This window comes from Amyelois transitella, chromosome 4, assembly GCF_032362555.1.
Source record: "Amyelois transitella isolate CPQ chromosome 4, ilAmyTran1.1, whole genome shotgun sequence".
Taxonomy (NCBI): Eukaryota; Metazoa; Arthropoda; class Insecta; order Lepidoptera; family Pyralidae; genus Amyelois; species Amyelois transitella.
In genome coordinates, this window is record NC_083507.1 from 6707182 (window position 1) to 6727172 (window position 19991).

The 19991-nt window shown below is 31.7% G+C and overlaps 2 protein-coding genes across 3 annotated transcripts; one reads left to right on the top strand and one right to left on the bottom strand.

Moving 5' to 3' along the window:
- Positions 1 to 237: 237 nt before the first annotated feature.
- LOC106138657 (very-long-chain (3R)-3-hydroxyacyl-CoA dehydratase 2) lies at positions 238 to 6389 on the bottom strand. Of its 2 annotated transcripts, none has more exons than XM_013339868.2 (5): positions 6189 to 6389; positions 5950 to 6085; positions 5367 to 5484; positions 1746 to 1975; positions 238 to 1211 (listed from the first exon to the last, which is right to left on the bottom strand). In XM_013339868.2, exons 2-5 carry the CDS (start codon positions 6042 to 6044, stop codon positions 962 to 964), a joined length of 693 nt encoding a protein of 230 aa, XP_013195322.1. In that variant the 5' UTR covers positions 6045 to 6085; positions 6189 to 6389; the 3' UTR covers positions 238 to 961. The 2 variants fall into 2 exon arrangements, with proteins under 2 accessions (XP_013195322.1, XP_060810533.1); XM_060954550.1 differs by having other exon boundaries at positions 6298 to 6316.
- A 1088-nt stretch (positions 6390 to 7477) lies between these two features.
- Positions 7478 to 19784, top strand: LOC106138713 (golgin subfamily A member 4). Its single transcript, XM_013339964.2, has 8 exons — positions 7478 to 7728; positions 9620 to 9692; positions 10099 to 10226; positions 10903 to 11001; positions 11271 to 11468; positions 11824 to 11907; positions 14885 to 18334; positions 18633 to 19784. Exons 1-8 carry the CDS (start codon positions 7645 to 7647, stop codon positions 18654 to 18656), a joined length of 4140 nt encoding a protein of 1379 aa, XP_013195418.2. The 5' UTR covers positions 7478 to 7644; the 3' UTR covers positions 18657 to 19784.
- The last annotated feature ends 207 nt before the right edge of the window (positions 19785 to 19991 follow it).

Below are 19991 nucleotides of genomic sequence, written 5' to 3' on the forward strand. Positions count from 1 at the left end.
GCTCTGTTAGACATCAGATAATCCAAAATAGTAAAACCCAAAAAATAAACTATAGAACCTTACCCACCACTGACAGCTCTTATTTTTTATTGTTTAAAACTTGGGAGTACGAGAAAGCTTGTGCGAGGAAAGTATAATCAATAGACTAACTTCCTAGGAAAGTAGGATATAGACCTCTGGCAAAGATTTATAACTACCTACGTAATTAAGTATTTATAAAAAATTAAACCACTAAAATAATAAAAATATTTTTTACTTGTTTTTCTTAATACCAATTCCCAAATAATATTAAATAATTAAATATTCAAATTACCCAATGAATAAAATTATCAACAAGAAAAATAATTAAAAGAAACAGAATAACATAGGATAAGGGAGGAAAAGACATTGAGATACATATTCCAAGAAATTCATTGACTTATCTACGTGATCTACACTAAATATTTATAAAAACTATTAAATACCTAACCACTTATTTCTAGCCTAACCTAGTGTACTTAATTTGCGTCAAGTTTATAACATACACAACTGACTTTTGTCATATAACTCAATATTGCCGCAAACACATTAACTTTATATATGGACAAACAATAATATTCGGTATCTCTCGTAATACATTCAATATTGCCTTATAAAAGTATTAAATAACTCTGAACTATACTTATGCGCCATTAAATAAAAAGAAAAAAACAATGTGAAAAAACATTCAAAAGCACAACAAATAAATGATATTTGCAAGTAGCGTTACATAAAATGCAACTATTTGCATTTATATTAATAGCAAATATTTTTATGCTCTGACAAAGAGAGCGTCATACTTACTTATCAATATGACAAGTTGACCATAACCATATTAATCTTTGTATTATTTTAACAAACAAAAATATATTGTTCTTACTCGGATAAACTTCTTTAAATAACCTATTAAAAATAAATGTTTTATTATAGCACAAGCTACAAATTAGTCTTCTTTCTTCTTAGATAACATTTTCTTTCTTTGAGCCAACATATGACCATAAAGAACAGGGAATAAGGGAATGTACAAACTCATAATGGCGACGATGAAATAATAATAGTTGAAAATAAAATTCCACGCATTTGGAAAAGAAATTGTATACAAATTCTTTTCCGCGACCTCTTCCAAAGAATGGTACATACATAACAGCTCGCCTGTTATTCCAATAGGGTATAATATTATGAACGTGGAATACCTGAGAACAAAAAATATATAATAAATACTAAGTATACGAAAAGAGAGCATATGGAGTATGAATACCTATCATACATTAAAGTTTTCTATATGACCATGAAGTAAATTCTTAAACCATTATGATGTCATAACTAAAGTCTAGCGTCTAAGGAAACAGACTTTAAAAAGCGTGGTGCACAGGCGCGCATCCTACCGCGGCCATGTACCTTAATAACCCTTTTGAGTTATGTTATACTCACGAATGCTCTTAAGGTGAGAAAAAACATTATGAGGAAACCTGCACATTCAAACAACTGGACGTCCTACCATGATTCAATATGGATTAGTTCACCTATGGATTCCCCGACAAGATTATAAACGTCAAACGGAAGCCGCTTCGTATAAAAACCTGACTTAATCACTCATGGTTATAGATGAACCAGAAAGTTGAGGGAGTTGAGGATGCAATCGGGACTAGTTATGACCTAATTTAAGGTACTGAAAACAAATGAAAAAACGTTTGATAAAACACTATTTATGAGAAAACAATACCTACCTAAGGAATAATAACGGCTGTGGGACTGCGCCGATAAGATTCAGCGTGTAGTATGCGTATCGTATAATTTCAGTGACGGACCACGCCAGTATACAAAGCGGCAGGCCGGGACTGACTGTAGAGCCGTGTGCAGACAGTAAGATGCCGCACACCACGAACACGCGAGAGTAGACTTGCACCAGCACTATGAACACTCCCGAAGGTACCAATCCTATGGCAGCATGGAGAATCTGGAAAATTTAATTACCAAGTAAATAAAAAACGGAATATGTAAGACTTTGAATTGGATGGATTTTAGGATGGGTCATAATCATACAGACGTCTTAAAAATCATTCATGATCAACTGCTGTATTTTAAACTGGTAATGGTAAAAATACACTATGTGTTTAATAAAAAAAATGTGTTCAACCTGGTGTGTGATTAAATCTGGATTGGCAATAATATCTCAGTACAAAAAAAATGTAGCGCATGAACACAGCACATGAACATGAGCAAATAAATGTTTGAGCGTAAAAAGTTTGGAAAAGAACATTGACACCTATCTACCAAGTTCATCAGTTTTTTTAAGAAACGATAGTTTACTTCGACAATTATCGCAAATACCTTTACAACATACACATTACAAATGCGTATCGTAGCAAAAGGCGTGGTGGACGGGTGATCATGCCAGATGTCAATGGACACTAAAACGCGCAACTTGATTTTTATCGCATAGTTTTTTTTATAACGCAGTCCGAAAATAGATTATTTTTTGCTACGACTTAGCAGATACGTCATGGTCAAGAATAACCAAACCAGATCACCAGATATAAATTCATACAATATCCTACTAAGCAGATAATGATGTTTAGAAAAAATCATTCTCTGCTTAGAAGGTACATACACAAATCGGATTATTCATGCAGAGGTATTTACTACTTATTACAAAGTGTAAGATATTCTATTAGTAACTTAGCTACTATAGATATATTAATGGTAAATACCAATTAATATAACAAAAATATATTCTTCAGAAAAACTTCTTTAAATAACCTATTAAAAATAAATGTTTTTTGTTCAAAAAAAATCTCAATTCTAGGGTTTAACTTTATGTTCGAGCGAGTGTAACAGCAGCGGGTGGCTACGCTTGCTTGGAAAGTAACTTGAACTTGAAAAAACTTGATAGAAATGGTTTAGGAGAAAGTGTGAATTTGCTATTTAAATTAGATTTTAATAGGTAAGTAACATTTAAAAACCTTCTCAGGCATATTTTAGATTAGTAGGACTTCTGACCAGTATAATATCAACGGACAAATAATAAAAATATATAATCATAAAATCAATTATAGTTTAGCTGCTACAATGTCACACACAAAGATAATGTAGTTTGGACACTATGCAAGATGATTGCAATACTGGAATTTGAACTCAATAGGTACTGAATATTTTGGACTCTGACATAGCTCTAAAACCACCAAGGCGCGTCTCCCAACTTATCATATTAATCTTCTAATTAGGTAGGTACCAACTTACCTTTCTAATTCTTAAAAATAACACAAGAGGCGAAGATGTGTATATGTGTGGGGTTGTTACTATTTTACAAAGCAAGCATCTTCTGATCATCTTCTTTCATTCAAATAGACTCAATCTATTTGAATGAAACTTTATAGTAATTTAAATCCAGGAGTGATTTTATTTTTATAATTCTCTGAGAGATTGTGTAACCATGGATCCAATACGGGTAAGGTTTACCTGCATATTTGCGGAGCTCAGATGGGAGTCGCTTCGTGTAAAAACTCAACCAATCCAGGATCCATGGTCAAAGGCATACCCCGGTCCAGAGAGGTGAGACTGGACTTAAGCCAGTAGAAAGAAGTTTTTTATAATTGTCTGCTTGTTACTAATCATCCTACTATTATAAAAATAAAATTACGTATTCGATGTCTCAAACACACAGTGACAATTTAATATTCTTCACAAATACAATGCAAACGCGCGTGTCAAAGATCAAAATATTAACATAAGTTTACATAATGTTTGTTTTTGCCGCATGTGTAAGAAAATGACCTTTACGACGATACAAGAAACTGTTATAAAGAATGAATGACTGATGACTAAGTTAAATTTTTACATCTTAATGACGACGAATCAATATGAAAATGTCGTAGTTAAATACCTACTTAGGCAGTAGGTACACGAGATAATTTTATAGGTTTTCCTTTCATACCTAAACAGACACGAATATTAAACCGCGTTGAGAGTCAATCCCGGACCAGTTAGGCAGCACGGATTCAATTTAGTCAATTTTTATTAATTCTATTTTTTATCAGTGAGTATATAGGTATAAGATTATTTAGTCAATTTTTTTAATTCTATTTTTTATCAGTGACTATATAAGATTAATTTTGATTTGAATGTTAGTAGTTTGGAGCATCTGAAATATAATTTTTACTTAGGAAAATAATCTACTTAGACAAATTGCAAATTATTTTTTCGATTCTAACCGTATAGCTCTTTCATTCAATTCTTCTAGTAGGACTAGGAGGAGAAATAAATCTGTTAAATTCTACCACCTACTTAATATGATAAAATAAACAATTCTGACCTACTAGTAGAAATTAACAGGAAAAAAATATATTTTTTTCCACATATTTTTATACCCCTACATATTTACTACTTGTGATTTATAATATAATGCGTTTTATTAATGGATTTAATAATGGAATCTTCTAATCTTTTCTGGAACCTCTTCTGTTTGACATCATTCAGCTAACAAGCTAACCACAATTTAGTTCAGGGTTATGATTATGGTTAACTAGGCTTGATTTTACATAAGTAGTGTGTGTAAAAAAATTGGTAAACAGACACATACACTAGCTGTCCCGGCATACATTGTTTTACCATATAAATAATTTTTAAGTAATTTCTTGTTAAAAAAAAAATGTTAAGGGTGGGCCAACCCTTATAACTAAGGGGTATGAAAAAAGATTTTGGCCGATTCTCAGACCATCTCAATGCAAGATTTCAGGAAAATCTATCAAGTCATTTCGGAGGAGTACAGGAATGAACATTGTGACATGAGAATTTTATATATATTACTATATATACATATAACTATTATTATAATATATAAATTGGGACATATATAATAAATATTATATATGTCCCAATTTATCCCAATTTATTATTTATATTTAAATTATCATATATAATATTTATTATATATGTCCCAATCAGAATATATAAATCGCAGTATTATGTTACAGCTTGCAGTTTAAAACAAAAGGGCTGTTTTGTATTGCAGCTAATGGCTGTATTTTTGTTAAGAAATGTTCAACAAAATGACTGCTCACATTTAGCCTCATTGTACTCATTCTACTGAATATAAAGTTTTTTTATAGCATATAGCATTTTATCTCATCTGCCATGACCACTTTTCTTGCAGATTTCCATCAAAGTATCAAAATGTTGTTATTAATATCTCCAATGTTTCACAATAGTGCTCTGTTCATTAAAAAGAATCAAGACCAAGAAATCAAGTCCGAGCAGGATGGCGACGCACTGTGGATGCCCTCTGCCCCAGCTAGGGGACATAGGACCTTAAATGTAAACGAAAAACATTAAAAAGAATAGGTACTTACCTCTAAAACAGCAGCATTCTGAAATATGATAACTGTGGTTTTGATTTCTGGCCAAAAAGTGTCCAATGTTCCTCTATTCAAAAAATGTATAGCAGAACTTAACAGCAAATATGTCCAACTGGAATGAGAATTTATGCAAGCTTTATTTAAATAAATAAATATATTGTAAAACCATTTAACATTTACACCCTGCTAGCTAATATTATTAAAGTGAGCATAATCCCAGTTATAAATATATAAACAAAATTTATTTAAATTTAAAAATACATAGGAAAAAAATATTTTAAATAATGTTTGTAACTACTATCATACAATACCTACAATCGAGCCTATGTAAAGGTAATGCTAACTTTTATATGGTGAAAGTTACCACATCATCATCACAGATTAAGTGAACCTTGTACCTACCTTATAAAAATTGAAATTATTAGTGCAAATTATCATTTTCTAAAAAATTTTTAACTATAGGAACACAATATTTCAGAAATGCTTTCTATAAATTATTGAGTGGGTAAAATATTTTTGTCGGTACTACAGAAGTACAAAATATTTTTAATTCTAGGTACGTGTGATAATGACTTACCCGATAGTTTGTATTCCATTATATGTTATAAGGTAGAGTTTTCCAATACCTGAAGGTTCTGATCTTTTCGTCTTCTTGGTTACTTTCTCAGTCATGATTTATTTTTGTCTATCTTCTTGGCGCACGGATTGAGTACCTAATTATAAGGAACAATTTTTTATAGATGCCTAGCCTGCTATTATATTTATGAGCTTTTATTGAATTGTTTAGCGTCAATTAATTATTTGAATAACCTTCACCTTGCTATTGTACGTACAGATAGCTACAACCAAAGAGAATATAAAAATATAACCACTACGTTTTAGCTACAACTAAACTAACCACTACCTACGTAACAACGGTACCTACGGAATGAAAAAACTAAATGCACTTGTTTGTGTTGTGTAAGTAAACTTCATTGAATGACATGAGTGAATCGTTAAAAAGAATTACGATGAGTGATTCAATCATTTCAATGATTCATGAATATATTATTATCTTTAAATCAGAACTAGTAAAACGAGACTAACTCTGTTTTTGAAGCCAAAACCACTGAACCGATTTTAATAAAATTTGGTACAGAGATAAAGTTGACCCTTAGGAAGAACATTAGGAAGAACTTAAAAGCACATAGGCTATATTTTATTTCGAAAGAAAGAGTAAGTGCCGTGTGGTTCCCGGCACCAATATAAAAAGAATAGGACCACTCCATCTCGTTTCCATGGATATCGTAAAAGGCGATGGGCTTAAGCCGGAGTAAAAAGCGTGAGGTGCTTGATGTAGTAAATATTAAAATCATTCTATTAGCATATATTTATGACAAGAGAGTTATGAAAATGAAGTAAAATGCACCCCACGCTTTTTAGTCCAATTTAAATTGTTTTGTTTATAAATTTAATTTTGTTATAATTTTAATCGGAGGTAATTGACTATAACTAATTGTTCGACTTGCTACTACTGTTTTATAATTCATTTGTAATTAATTTTTATTTTCTATTTTTTAGTTCGATTAGCAACAAAAGCGTAGTTTTTTAGATTTTTTTAAACTATTATTTATTTTCTATTTTTTAGTTCGATTAGCAATAAAAGCGTAGTTTTCAGTTTTTTTATACGATTATTTTTTGGAAGTTAACACTTCTAGTATAACTATCTTACTAGAGTAACTCCGAGAGTGCAGGCATGCGCGCGCAGATCGCGTGCTAGCTCTATCTCTCTTACTCTCCTACGAAGGATCTAAAAATGAATTTATTAATCCTGGCAGTTTTAATAAGGATAATGAGAAACCCTTATCAAAATATTGCATTGTCATCGGTCCTTGATACGTGTGCAAAGTTCCAAGTTGATCAGACGTTTAGAAACCAGTGAAAATTAAGCTCAAAGATTCCGTTACATACATACAACCCAAGCTAATAAAAGCGTAGTAAAAACTCGACACTGGCAAAAATGAGCTCATAAAAAAAGTTTGATTGCCACAAGAAAGGAAAGAAAAAAAAAGACATTACGTCATCTGTCATTGTCATTTCAAATTGTCATGTCATATCATCATCACTACATCATGTATGTCATCTTGCATTGTAGCAGAGACGACCTATTTTTTAAGTTTATTCTAAGAAAGAATTGATTTAGTTGTTAAATAGTTCCCCATAATCGTACTATTTGTAATAAACACATGGAGGAAGCTAAACATTCGTTTATATTCGCATTTGAAGCATAACAATGTTTAAAAAGCTTAAAGACAAGTTAGCTGAGGAAGTAAAGTCTTCACCTCAACGTATCCAACAATTTGCCCAAGCTGCGCAGGTAGGTGGCAGTTATCGTAGTCTCATTTCATTGTTTACTTATGTCATTGCTATTTTTTCCACTTCTCACCTGATCATATTAAATTGATTGGTAGAATTTTTTTTTGTATTAAGTTGGCCCATTGTGCTTTACAGATTAATTAACTCCTGGCCAGCAGATCTAATTGATAGTATTACAAAATAAATCATTTAAAAATACCTCAAAAGGCATTTTTTAAACAACCTGTCCCTGTTGCGATATAAATACACTAAGTTACAAGTTTTGGTGAGAATTCGTAGGTGTTTATGCTCTTGTTGCTTGGTTTATATCAGTGTAATAAAAAAACCTTGTTGGATTGACAAACCCTTCGTGGTTTAAAATCAACAGATCTTTTAATTAAATTGCTAACAAGTTAATTAACTTATATAATCTTAACCCTTAACCACCTACCATACGTCTCACAGATCCTGTTGATATCATTATTGTGAATATTTTTGCGCCGGAGTGTTGTATCGACTCGTTCATTCCTGTAGTACCGCATAACGGCTCGTCAAGATTAGAAGTGTGCGCGTTTGTCTCAGGTGAGTAGTTAAATACCAGAGTAGGTCTGACAGACCCCTGTTAGGAGGTTATGTTATATTTTTTTGTTATGTATATTTGTTTTTAGTTTTAGTTATAGTTTCTTAGGGACGCTGTAATTGAGCGGTGGTTGGAAAATAATTTATCAGACAATGAAAAAATACCAAATGACAAATGCAACGACGTGGAGCCAGTCGAAATTAGTCACGTTCCAGAAGAAAGTTGTGCGTCTGATTCCGAGTGCCATATGTGCCAAAACAAAATAAGGTAGTCATCACTGTTTCAAGCATGCACCATTCTCCAGGTGTCAACGAAGTGACGAAGAAACCGGAGATCATATTATTTTATAACCAAACCAAAATTGGAGTGTATCTACTAGACCAAAGGTGCTCGAATTAGTCGTCGCTTTCGTAGGTGGCCATTGGCAATATTGTACTGATTACTTGATATTTCTTGCCTCAAATTGCTATGTTTTGGACCTGTCTGTGTAGACACTAGGACAAAAGTTTGAAAGCAGGTTCAAGTTTTTGAAGAAACTTGCTGAACAGCTAATAAGACCGCATATGGCACGTGAAATTGCAACGAGATATACGTGTTAGCATACAATGCATACTCCAGATCAGCGTGGCCCCTCCAGCAGCTGTTCCATGCATCAGCACTGCTGAAGAGAGATTATCAGGTCGTTAGAATTGTTCTACTTGTGAAAGCAAAAAGAAACGCAAGACACAATACATGTGTTTCGAATGCAAAGCGTCCATTTGCCTTGAATGCTCAAATAAAATTTGTTCTAATTGTCGCGAAAAGCTCTAAATTTGGCGTCTGCAATTTTGTTTAATTAATTATTTTATTGAGAGTTTTTATTTTTTTTTAAATTCCTTATTAATTGAATTATAAAAAAAATATAAGAATAATTGCCTATTACTTTAAATATTTTTTGTGGATGTAATTTTCTAGAACAGTTAGAAAGTTAACCGTAAATAAGAGATAATGCCAATTATTGAAGTTAAAAAAAAATTATTGTTGAAAAAATAGGAACATGAAAATGTTCCTATTTTTTTAATGAAGAGAATAATAATGCACCAAACATAATTTTTATTCAAGTTTATATCTTTACATAATATTTAACAAAAAAAAATTTTTTTGTTCTGGGTTCCCTCAGACGTATGGTAAGTGGTCGTGTGACAAAAATATATGCTAGGTGGTTAAGGGTTAAATAGTGTAAAGACTTGTGTTTACACGTTTTCACAACATTTGTTTGTTTTAAAATGTATGTTCAGTTACTGTGTCCAGATTTTCATACCACATTATGTTAATATATCTTCTTTTGTTACAGGCCGCTGTTACATCAGCATCAAGCAGTATATCTGATATCACTAATAATGACCTATTTTCTATCGGAGATAATGGTGAGATATCATCAAATATAGTATGATAGGGAAACATTATATTTTGAGAATTGATAGTGTTTTTGTTTTACAAATCATTTATGTATAAAAAGGAAGATATTTTTAGTTTACATGTTAAAAAAGTGGCAAGTTTGTTTGCTTAGCACTGCCAGGCTATCTTACTGTGAGGGTTAAAACCTGACTTAGGCAGCTGAACTAGTTCATAATGCAGGGCAGGCCATAATTTTGTGTAATTACCACTTGTGTATTGGCTCATAGGCCTACCCTGAGCTCATCTCTTGGATTGTTGAAACTGGAAGAAATAAAAGTATGATGATTTCAATTTGCCTTCACAAAGTTAAGACAAAGGATCTCAAATTTTTTTAATGTGTATCATGAATGTAATTTTTGATAAAATAATTTGTAGATAGTCAACAGTCACGTGCTCCCACAAGAACACCCACGTCAAGTCAAAATACATTCCAAGAGGTACCTCTTTTTCAGCCATCAGGCTCACAAACTGTTACTGAGGACTTTGGCACCCGTGACATAATGGTAAGAAAATGTATAACATACATATAATCATGTCTATATCAATTGTAGGGAAGACATAGCCAACAGTCTTAATAAGTTGTGTAGGCCATGTCCAGCTGTTTGGCAAAATTCAAATAGTGACAGGTAGCCCACCATATTAAAGAAGAATCCCAAGTTTATAAGCCTATCCCTTTAGCCCTCTATCCTTTCCATTTTTGTCTTTTTCTATGCTAAGAAGAATACAGTTTTCATAATTTTTAATACTTTATTGTACCCACTTAAGAAATTTTATAAAATACTATACTATACATGGATAACATTACTAGTGATGGCTTATCTGCAATGTGGATAATCCAATTTTGACAAGACATGAAAGCTGGGTAAACTCTATACATTGTATTACCATGATGGTTACTTTAATTTGTAGTAGAGAAGCTACAAATACTGTATTCGTTTTTTTTATATTGAATAAGGTAATAATGTGTTTATTTTGAAAGCCAAAATCTTTATCAATAGATCTGGTAACAATTCTAAAGCAATCCTCAGACCGGAAAAAATGACCCTTAAAGTTTGGCATACCCTTCCATCTCTTTCTTATTGATCAGCTCATTTGAAAGCGATAATAGGTTTATTGTTTTGACTTGGTTGTTTAATCAATGGTAGCCAGGCATAGGCTTTTAATAATTATAATTTGCAGGATAATCAAAAACAAAGGAGACTTTCAAACAGTTCTTTTGCAAGTGATGTGTCATTCAGACTCCCAAGTTATGAGAGCCCTTCAGTGTATCATTTGCAGGTAATTATAAATTTTGCATCTAACTTTATAAAAAGAAAATATTTGTTTTTGTTTGTAATGGATAAACTCAAAAACTGCTGGTCAACTTTGATAAATTATGCCACAGTGAAAATTAATCCATAGCTAAAGAAGAATTCTAAGATTTATTTATTTTTATTATTCTATTGTATACAGAAAAAATATAAATGAAACCACGTGTGATTCTCGGTTTTCTTAGAGCTTTTTTATTCATAAGTCGACGCGTAAAGAATCCGTTACCTACTTTCCAGTCGGACATGGAGATATCTGCAAGTGAAGCAGAAGAAAGAAGTTTCGCTGGTGGACAAGTTAGCCTGGAACGCGTTACAAAAGATCAACTTTACGCCGCATACAGACGCACTCAAGAACGATACACCAAATACAGGACACAATATGCAAACCTTGCACACCATTACAAGCTCTTGGAGAGAGAGAATGCAAAAGCGCGGGTAAGTCCATACCTGTCCATACTAATATTATAAAGTCTGTCTGTCTTGAACTCCTTCATGGCGTGACTGAATATAAAAAAAAGTATCAAATATTTTTTACATTATTTCACAGTATTCATTTATACATATCAAGAGACATATGAATGGATACTCTTTATTGCACATAATATATTTTTATATTTTACCTAAGGTCATGCGCAAAAGCAGTTTTGACGGTATTTCCCTACGGTATTTCCCTATATATTTCTATTTAGATAATCCCGAATTCCCGCGCCTTTTGTACGAGCGAGCCATGCACCCAAGAAGCGGTGATTAACTGCGAGATCGCAAGTTATTTAAATTATTTTATTTTCAGAGTGTACTTGTGGAAACGCAAGACAAAGCTTTGAGGCGAATATCTGAATTACGGGAACAATGTAACCTGGAACAAAGTGCAAAGGTAACATGCCATCTTACTTTTGTGTATCATAAGTATACACCACTTGTAAATTTTAAGATTCTTACTTACCTTTTAGTATAATCAATTTTAAAAGTAATTCTTTGTTGTCACAAATCACTTTTTTTAATTATTTAAGTTCAGCCGGATAGATAGAGCCAACAGACTTGAAAAAACTAAGTAGCCATAGGCTTTATGATAGAATTGAGATTGAAATAGGGACAGATTCCTAGTCCATCGCCTGCAAGAGGAATCGAAAGTTTAGAAGCGTATCCCTTAGTCGCCTTTTACGACATCCATGGGAAAGATATGAATTGGCTTTGTTCTTAAGTGCCAGAAACCACACAGCACACACTGTACAGGACTTAACTCTTATAACTGCAGACAACTTTGAGGAAGTCAAAAGTTTTAATACATGAAATCACGCCGCTTTCCCGGAGGGTTAGGCAGACACTACTTGCTATAATCCCTGTGAACTTCTTTCATTATCACTCTGCTGTTCTTTCGCCTGAAATATTTCATCACATGTTGTCATTTCCTCCACTTTTTCAAAAACGAATGTTTTTATTTTACTTTATTTCATCTTCATAACCTCATCGTCATTTCGGCATTTGATGAGTAATTCATTTATCCTTAATCCACTTTTAAACTCTATAAAATCTGTCAAACAACTAACAATAAATAGATTAAACAGCCAAGATGACGCAAAACATGTTTGTCTATTTTTTTTTATCTCTAAACTTTTTCTGGTAGTTTCATCAGTCAATTGAGCATTCCTATTTTTTTCTACATATTCATAACTAATTTGTAGATACTAGATCCTCATGTAAGGATTTCAGCAATAGGCTATTTGACTGTAATAAAAATATACATTTCTTTTATGTCATCAGTCTTAATATTATTTATTGAAGCGATTTGTAATAACGCGATATAAAAATATTGCATTATTTTAACAAAATCCATCTCCGAAAATTGGGGTTTTTTATGCAGCTGTCACGTGACCAAAACGACCGTGATTGGCTATTTCTATTATGACGTAAATTAGGCATAAACAGGCTGTGGATCGCACCGTTCCTTGGTGTTCGCTATCATTATCATTTCAAGATTTTATTAGTGTTTTATCGCTCAGGATTGCTCAGATAACATAGGTATTTAATAATGGAAACCAATTTCGAGAAAGCTGACAGTCGAAACCTACCAAAAGTGGACGCAATAATGGTTGGCGTCTTCTTCAAAGACAATCCAGATTTCTATGCTGCCGAATAATAAGAACTTTATCATCGTAAATACTCAAATCAAAGTGGTCTTCACAAAAATGAGGACGTGTTTTGGTGATATATCATACGCCAAGCAAGCTGAAACCACTTCTTGCGAATATTCAAATCCATCGGCACAGAAAAAAACAGTTTCGTAGGAGTTTTTATTGTTGTATTAGTGCATCGAGGTACTGCACAACATTTATAGAAACTCTTTTTAATAATTTTCACACATATGACGTGGCACAAGTTAAATAAAACAAGAGAAAATCAAATCTATTCGAAACACCAACAAGCTCTGTATGATATTTATGCGGAATTTACGTCACTGCATGGCCGCCATATTGCTAAAAGTCGCGTTTTGGATTTGAATATTGCATTTTCTTTTTCGATTTTTTTATAAAATAGCTAAAATAAAGTCAGAAAAGTGTTTTTGTAAGTTGTCCTTGCAAACAAATAAATACCCTAAGATAGTTTTTAGAACTTTGTCAAATAGCCTATTGTATCAAGTCATTGCCTACTCCATGCAAAACTTGTGCCGACCATAATTCATTCCCATTTCTATCACAGTCACAGATCTTTTCACAATCCACGAATGAGCAATAGAGTTTCTGGCGTTTTTAGTAGCTGTTTCAGCTATGCACCAAAATGAACAGATATATCATTATACATCCCACTTCCTTTCCCAGCAGCAGTTTATCAACGGGCTGAAAATTTCGATTTTGAAAACCAAAATTTCCACTAAAATATACATTTGTTTTGAGATTCTCATCGAACGCATCTTTTTAATCTTCTGTCTTTCTTTACCAAATCTTTCAAAGCAGTTTCAAAAAGATTTCATGTATTAATTATATTCAGTATAGCGACCCGCCCCGGCTTCGCACGGATGCACAGCCGATACTAAATATATCTATTAGAACTAACTAAAGGACCGCCCGCAAAGCGGCTAACTAAGTCTTGCTCCGTGCAGCAGAAATCGTAATATTTTAATTACACCACAACTTCAAAACCAAACGTCCAATTTTAATCATTCAAAGACCAAATATTATCTACATAAACTGTATTTTATTTTGATAAGGATTAATAGCATGAGTAAAAAAAACGCGTTTATGTAGACCAAAAAAAATTCAAGATTTTTAAATTAAAATGTGGTTGTTGTGCCTCACTCGACATAGATAGGTATAGTGTGTCGCGGACTTTTTTGTAGATATTTATAAGATCTACAATTAATTAAAACATTTTATGGTTCTATCTTTTGTAGTTTAGGCAGCGTACGCAAAATAAGTAACTTTTTAGTTGATTTATTTCAGTTTTGTGTCCGAAAAATCCAAATATATTACGGAACCCTATTTTTTTCCAAAATAAAATATAGTCTATGTTACTCGTGGATAATGTAGCTTTCGAATGGTGAAAGAATTTTTAAAATCGGTCTAGTTGTTTTTGAGCCTATTCATTACAACCAAACAAACAAACAAACAAAGTTTTCCTCTTTATAATATTAGTGTAGAATAGCTGTTGCCCGCGACTTCGTCTGCGTAAAGTTCGAGTTGAATCTTAATCATATAGTCAGATACAGACAGACAGACAGACAAAAAATGTAAAAAAAATTATCTATCCGTTTCAGTCAAAATATTAAATTTACAGACAAAATATTTTTACTATTTTATTATATGTATAGATAGCACATGGGTATGGTTTGTAATATTCTTTTAATATGATTACAGGCACATCTAGAAAAAGCTCTTCGTGTTGATATAGAAGAGAGAAATATGAAAATAGAAGCTTTAAATACACAGATTGCACTTTTACAGAGCAACACAGATGTACCCAATCAAGAAAACAAAGAAATTAATGCAAATCCGGATTTAAACGAAAATGAACAAATTGCACAACTAATTAATTTAGCTCCTGATGGTGATGTCAAACAAGTTTGTGAGCAGGAACCCAGTGCAGAATTTATCACATTAAAGAATAAAGTTGATAAAATGGAACAATTAACAAACAAATATAAGGAGTCACTTAAAGCGACTAAGGAAAAGAATGCACAACTAACAATGGAACTTCAGAAAGTGGCTAATGAACTCGCAAATAAAAATCAAGAAATCGATATACTTAAAATAACATCAGCACAATTTACAGAAGCTAAACAACGAATTCATGAACTTAATATAACTAATGAAGAATTACAAAATAAAATTAATACCTATGATTTTAGTAAAACAAAGGAGACATCTTCTTTAGAACTTGAACTGCAAAGCGCAAAAGATGAAATTATTGAGTTAAATAATAAAATTGACATTTTAACAAAAAGAGAAGAAGAAAATGCTATATCATTAGCAGAAAACAAATTAAGTATCCACAAAGAATTAGAAAGTAAAGAATCTGAAATAAAAAAGCTGAAGGATCATTTAACTGCTGCTAACAAAGAAATTCAGTCTATTAATATTATAGTTAGTGACTATAAAAATAATATAGCTTTATTAGAGGAAGAGAAAACTAATTTAACCAACGATATCAAAGAACTCTTCACTGCTAAAAACAAAATAAAAGAACTTGAAACGCAAATACAAATGCTAACGCAAAGATCCCAATCTTTAGAGCAGTCTAAAGTGAAATATGATGAAGAATATAATTTCTTACAGCTGCAAATGAAACAAGAAACTGCAGAAAAATTAGCGATGATTGATAGAAATGAATATCTACAAAATAGGAATGCTCAACTGACTGATGAAAATACCAGAAAAAGTGCAGAGATAAATAAATTAGAAAATGAACTGCAACTTTTCAAAGAAAACAAATATATGGATCATACTGAAATAACTGAAAAAATGCAACTGCGAGATGAGTTAAACATTTGGAAAACTAAGTATAGTAATTTGGAATCTGAAATTCAAGAAGAACGTGACGAGCTTGTTAAATTACAATCTGAAATAGAAAAACTTCTTAGAAATCATGAACTGATTCAAAATCAAAATTCCGAACTAAGTGCTAATTTAGTGGAACTGAAATCCGAAAACTTAATTTTAAACGAAAAGCTTACCTCAATTAATCCTATGTTGTTCAAAATGTTCAATGAAGTCAAAGAATTACAAAAATCAGTTTGTCAAGCTTCTTCAGAATCAAAATCATTCAAGGCAGAAATGTATGATAAAGCTTTGCCAGAATTACTTGAAAAAATACACCTCATAGTTAAATTTCCTGAGTCCTATGAAATAGTTCATTTTAAAAATCAAAATCTCATCAAAGAGAACAATTTATTGAAATTTCAGTTGGAGGAAATCTCAAAAAAGCAGGGAGATACAAACAAAAAACTACAACTGCTGCAAACAGAGAATGCAGCTTTAACATTACAAATTCAAGAATATAATGAACTTCAACTAAATTATGGAAATTCTCAAAATGAATTAAAAGAGAATGCAATAAAACAAGAATCTATAATGAAAGAATTGAAAATGTTACGTGAAAAGAATGCGAATTTAAGTAGCCATATACAAGAGTATGAAACTTTGCAAAACAAGTATGTAACGTTAGAAAAACAGCTAAAACAATTTGAAATAAAACAAGAAGAATCAGAATATGAAATAAGCTCTATAAAAGAAGAAAATGAAAAGTTAAAATACTGCTTACAAGATCTTGACGCACTACAGATAAAATACAAAAATTTACATACAGAACTAAACGAAGTTACAGGTAGCCATGACTCATCTGTTAAAGAGTTACAGTTTATAAAAAATGAAAATGATGTCTTAAATTCTAAGTTAGAAGAATACGGAAAATTAAAAGAAGATCATGGGAAAAAAGATGAAACATTGAATATTATAACAAGGGAATACGAAGAAATGAAAACGGAATATGAAGAAATAAAAACGCAATTTAATTCGGCCCAAGAACAAAATAAATACTTGGAAGCACAACTTATAAAATATCAATCTGAAAAAGAAAGTGCAGCTCGAAAGTTAAATGAAACAGAAAAAATAGCACACAAAATACGCCAAGAGTGTACAGAAAAAGATCTAGAAATTGAAAATTTGGAAAAAAAGGTGGAAGCCATTATTCAAGAAAATATATCCCTTAAGAGTCAGTCTGAGGATATTAAAATGAATGCTATTTGTCTTGAATCTGAAATTGAAGAGGTTCGCAGAGTACACTCTATAATGGAATCAGAAAAGAACCGCTTAAATCAAATCATAGAGAAATTGGAAATGAATCAACTATCAACAAAATTAGAAAACAAAGAAACACAATTAGACGAAAGTCTTAAAACATCTCAAAACGACATTCAGTTATTATTACACGACATTGAATCACTAAATATTAAGAATGTTGAATGTCAAAACGAAATTAAATCTTTAAAAGACATAAACAGTAAGCTATCTAATAAAATTTTAAATCTAAAAGTTGAAGATACAAGTGGCAAAACTGATACAGATATTGCAAATGAACAAGCTGTTATAAAAGAATGCGAGGTGTTGAGAGATGAAAATCGACGTTTGAAATTAGATATTGAAGGTCTTCAAATATATTTAACCAAAATTTCAAAGGAAAATAGTACGCTAAATGACAGATTGAGAGAAGTTATAGCTTCAAGTGACAGCACACTAGATAAAAATGAACTTGATGTCTCAAATACAACTGAATCAAGAAAAGAAATCAATTCGGAAAAACAAACAATAGACGATTTATTAAGAGAAAACTCTTTATTAATAGAAGAAAACTTAGAGTTGAAAGACCAAATACAGTCACAAAATTATGTTAAAACAGAAACTGTTATGTCTAGTTTGAACAACAATGATTCAGAATCGGCTAATATAAAACAGAAATATGATGAACTGCTTCTTGCAAACAAAAATCTAGAAGATCGAGTCCGTGATTTAGAACAAATAAATAGATCAGTCAATGGAAATGTCCAACATATGCAAGACGGAAATCAAAAATTAAGATTAGCAAATGAAAAACTAGAAAGAAGATTAGACGAAGCTCTAGTCAGCTTGAGACATTTGCATTCTTTACAGGAAAATACAGAGTTAGAATATTTAAGAAACATTCTTTATGAATACTTAACAGGATCTGGCACACATTCCGTTACCTTAGCCAAAGTTTTAGCAGCTGTAGTTAAATTTGATGAAAAGCAAACGCAAGTGGTGCTACAAAAGGAAAAAGAACGTCAAGGAGTTGTAAGTATAGTTTTTATTTTAGTACGATTTTATTTAATCAGAACAATATAATTAATCCATACTTTATAAGTATAATATTATAATTGTGGCAGTGGTTTGTCCGTCTTTCGCGTCATCACCACTGAACCGATCTCCATGAAATTTTACATACATGTAATGTGGAGAATATCGAAGGACTTTTTACGCTGGCGAAGCCGCAGGCGAAAGATAGACCTAAATAAATCGGAGTTATAAAGTCTCCCAAACTTTAGTAGCTTAACTATAATAATGGGAAACAAACCTTTACTTTTTGTTTCAGTTACATCAATTTGGTCTTATGTGATATCTAGCTACTTGAAGAGTAGTAAAAGATACTTTGAAAAGGGAAGATGGCTGTAAATAAGTAACATAAATCTAATTTTATTTATATTAATATTAATAATTGGCATTATGATTTATCAAGTTGAAAATGACGCAAGTTCTGGTCTTGTTCTCATTTATGTAATTAAAATAAAAAGATAAATATGTAACTGAAACCCTGTCTGATCTACGGAAGTCGTGCATATAATATACTCGTATATAGGTATCCAGAATAATTTAGCTGCAATAGTTATTTTTTTCAATTCCATTGTAAAGTTAATGTATGAAACGGAATACTGGTAGTAGTAAAACAGTTTTTTTTAGTTTTATACGTGTCATGTAACAATTCAATTATCTACTAAGAATACTGTAAAAAAAAAACAGAGCACTAACTGGAAGATCCTAATGTGAATTAAAGATACTGTGTATTAACTAGTTTGGGCGATATGAGTAAACTTATAAACGCATAAACAAACTGAGATAAAAACTGTCCATAGACACTATCGAAATTGTTAAATGGGCGTCCCGGCTTAGTGCTACCCCCAGAAAGAAAAATCCTACAGAAACGACATTTTCATTAAATCGAAAGCGGATAGTATAATCTAGTGAAAAACAGTGTTTAAAATCAGAGATATGTCTGCCTTACTAAAATAACTCTACTTTGACTAGACTAAATATAATATTAACATTTCCGTGGGAGCGAAGCCGCGTAAGTATAAAGCCATTATTGGAAGGGATAGTATATTCATAGAATTAGGACTTAGTTTCCTACAAAAGAATCACAAATTTATAGTCGCCTTTAACGACATCCATGGAGTGGTCCTGTTTTTTTTGTTTTGGTGCCGGGAACCACGCGGCTCTTTGTTTCAGTATTGTTGAGAATTTTAGTTTTATAGAGGAGCATTGAGCTATGCTTACAATTTTAGTGTAAGTACATAATGCTTTAATTAAATTATTGTTTTTTTATGGGGTAATGTGTATAAAATGAACAAGTATGAAAATTTATCCAAAATTTCATAAGTTTTATCAATGATAAGGTGATTTGTTAAATCGAGTAATTGATGTAAATATGTATGTATAATTATTATTAAATTGTAATTATGTATTTGAACAGTTGATTTTTATTTTATGAAATAATTTAAAAAAATAAATAAATTCTACACATTAAATCAAAACCATATTCTTGCCTACACATATGTATGTTTCAGTATATAGTATGGATCATCATCAACAAATTGGACACTCCTTCTATCCAAATGCTGCCATATAGCAATGTCTCTTTTCTTAATTACATAATCAAAATATGGGCGTGGCTTAA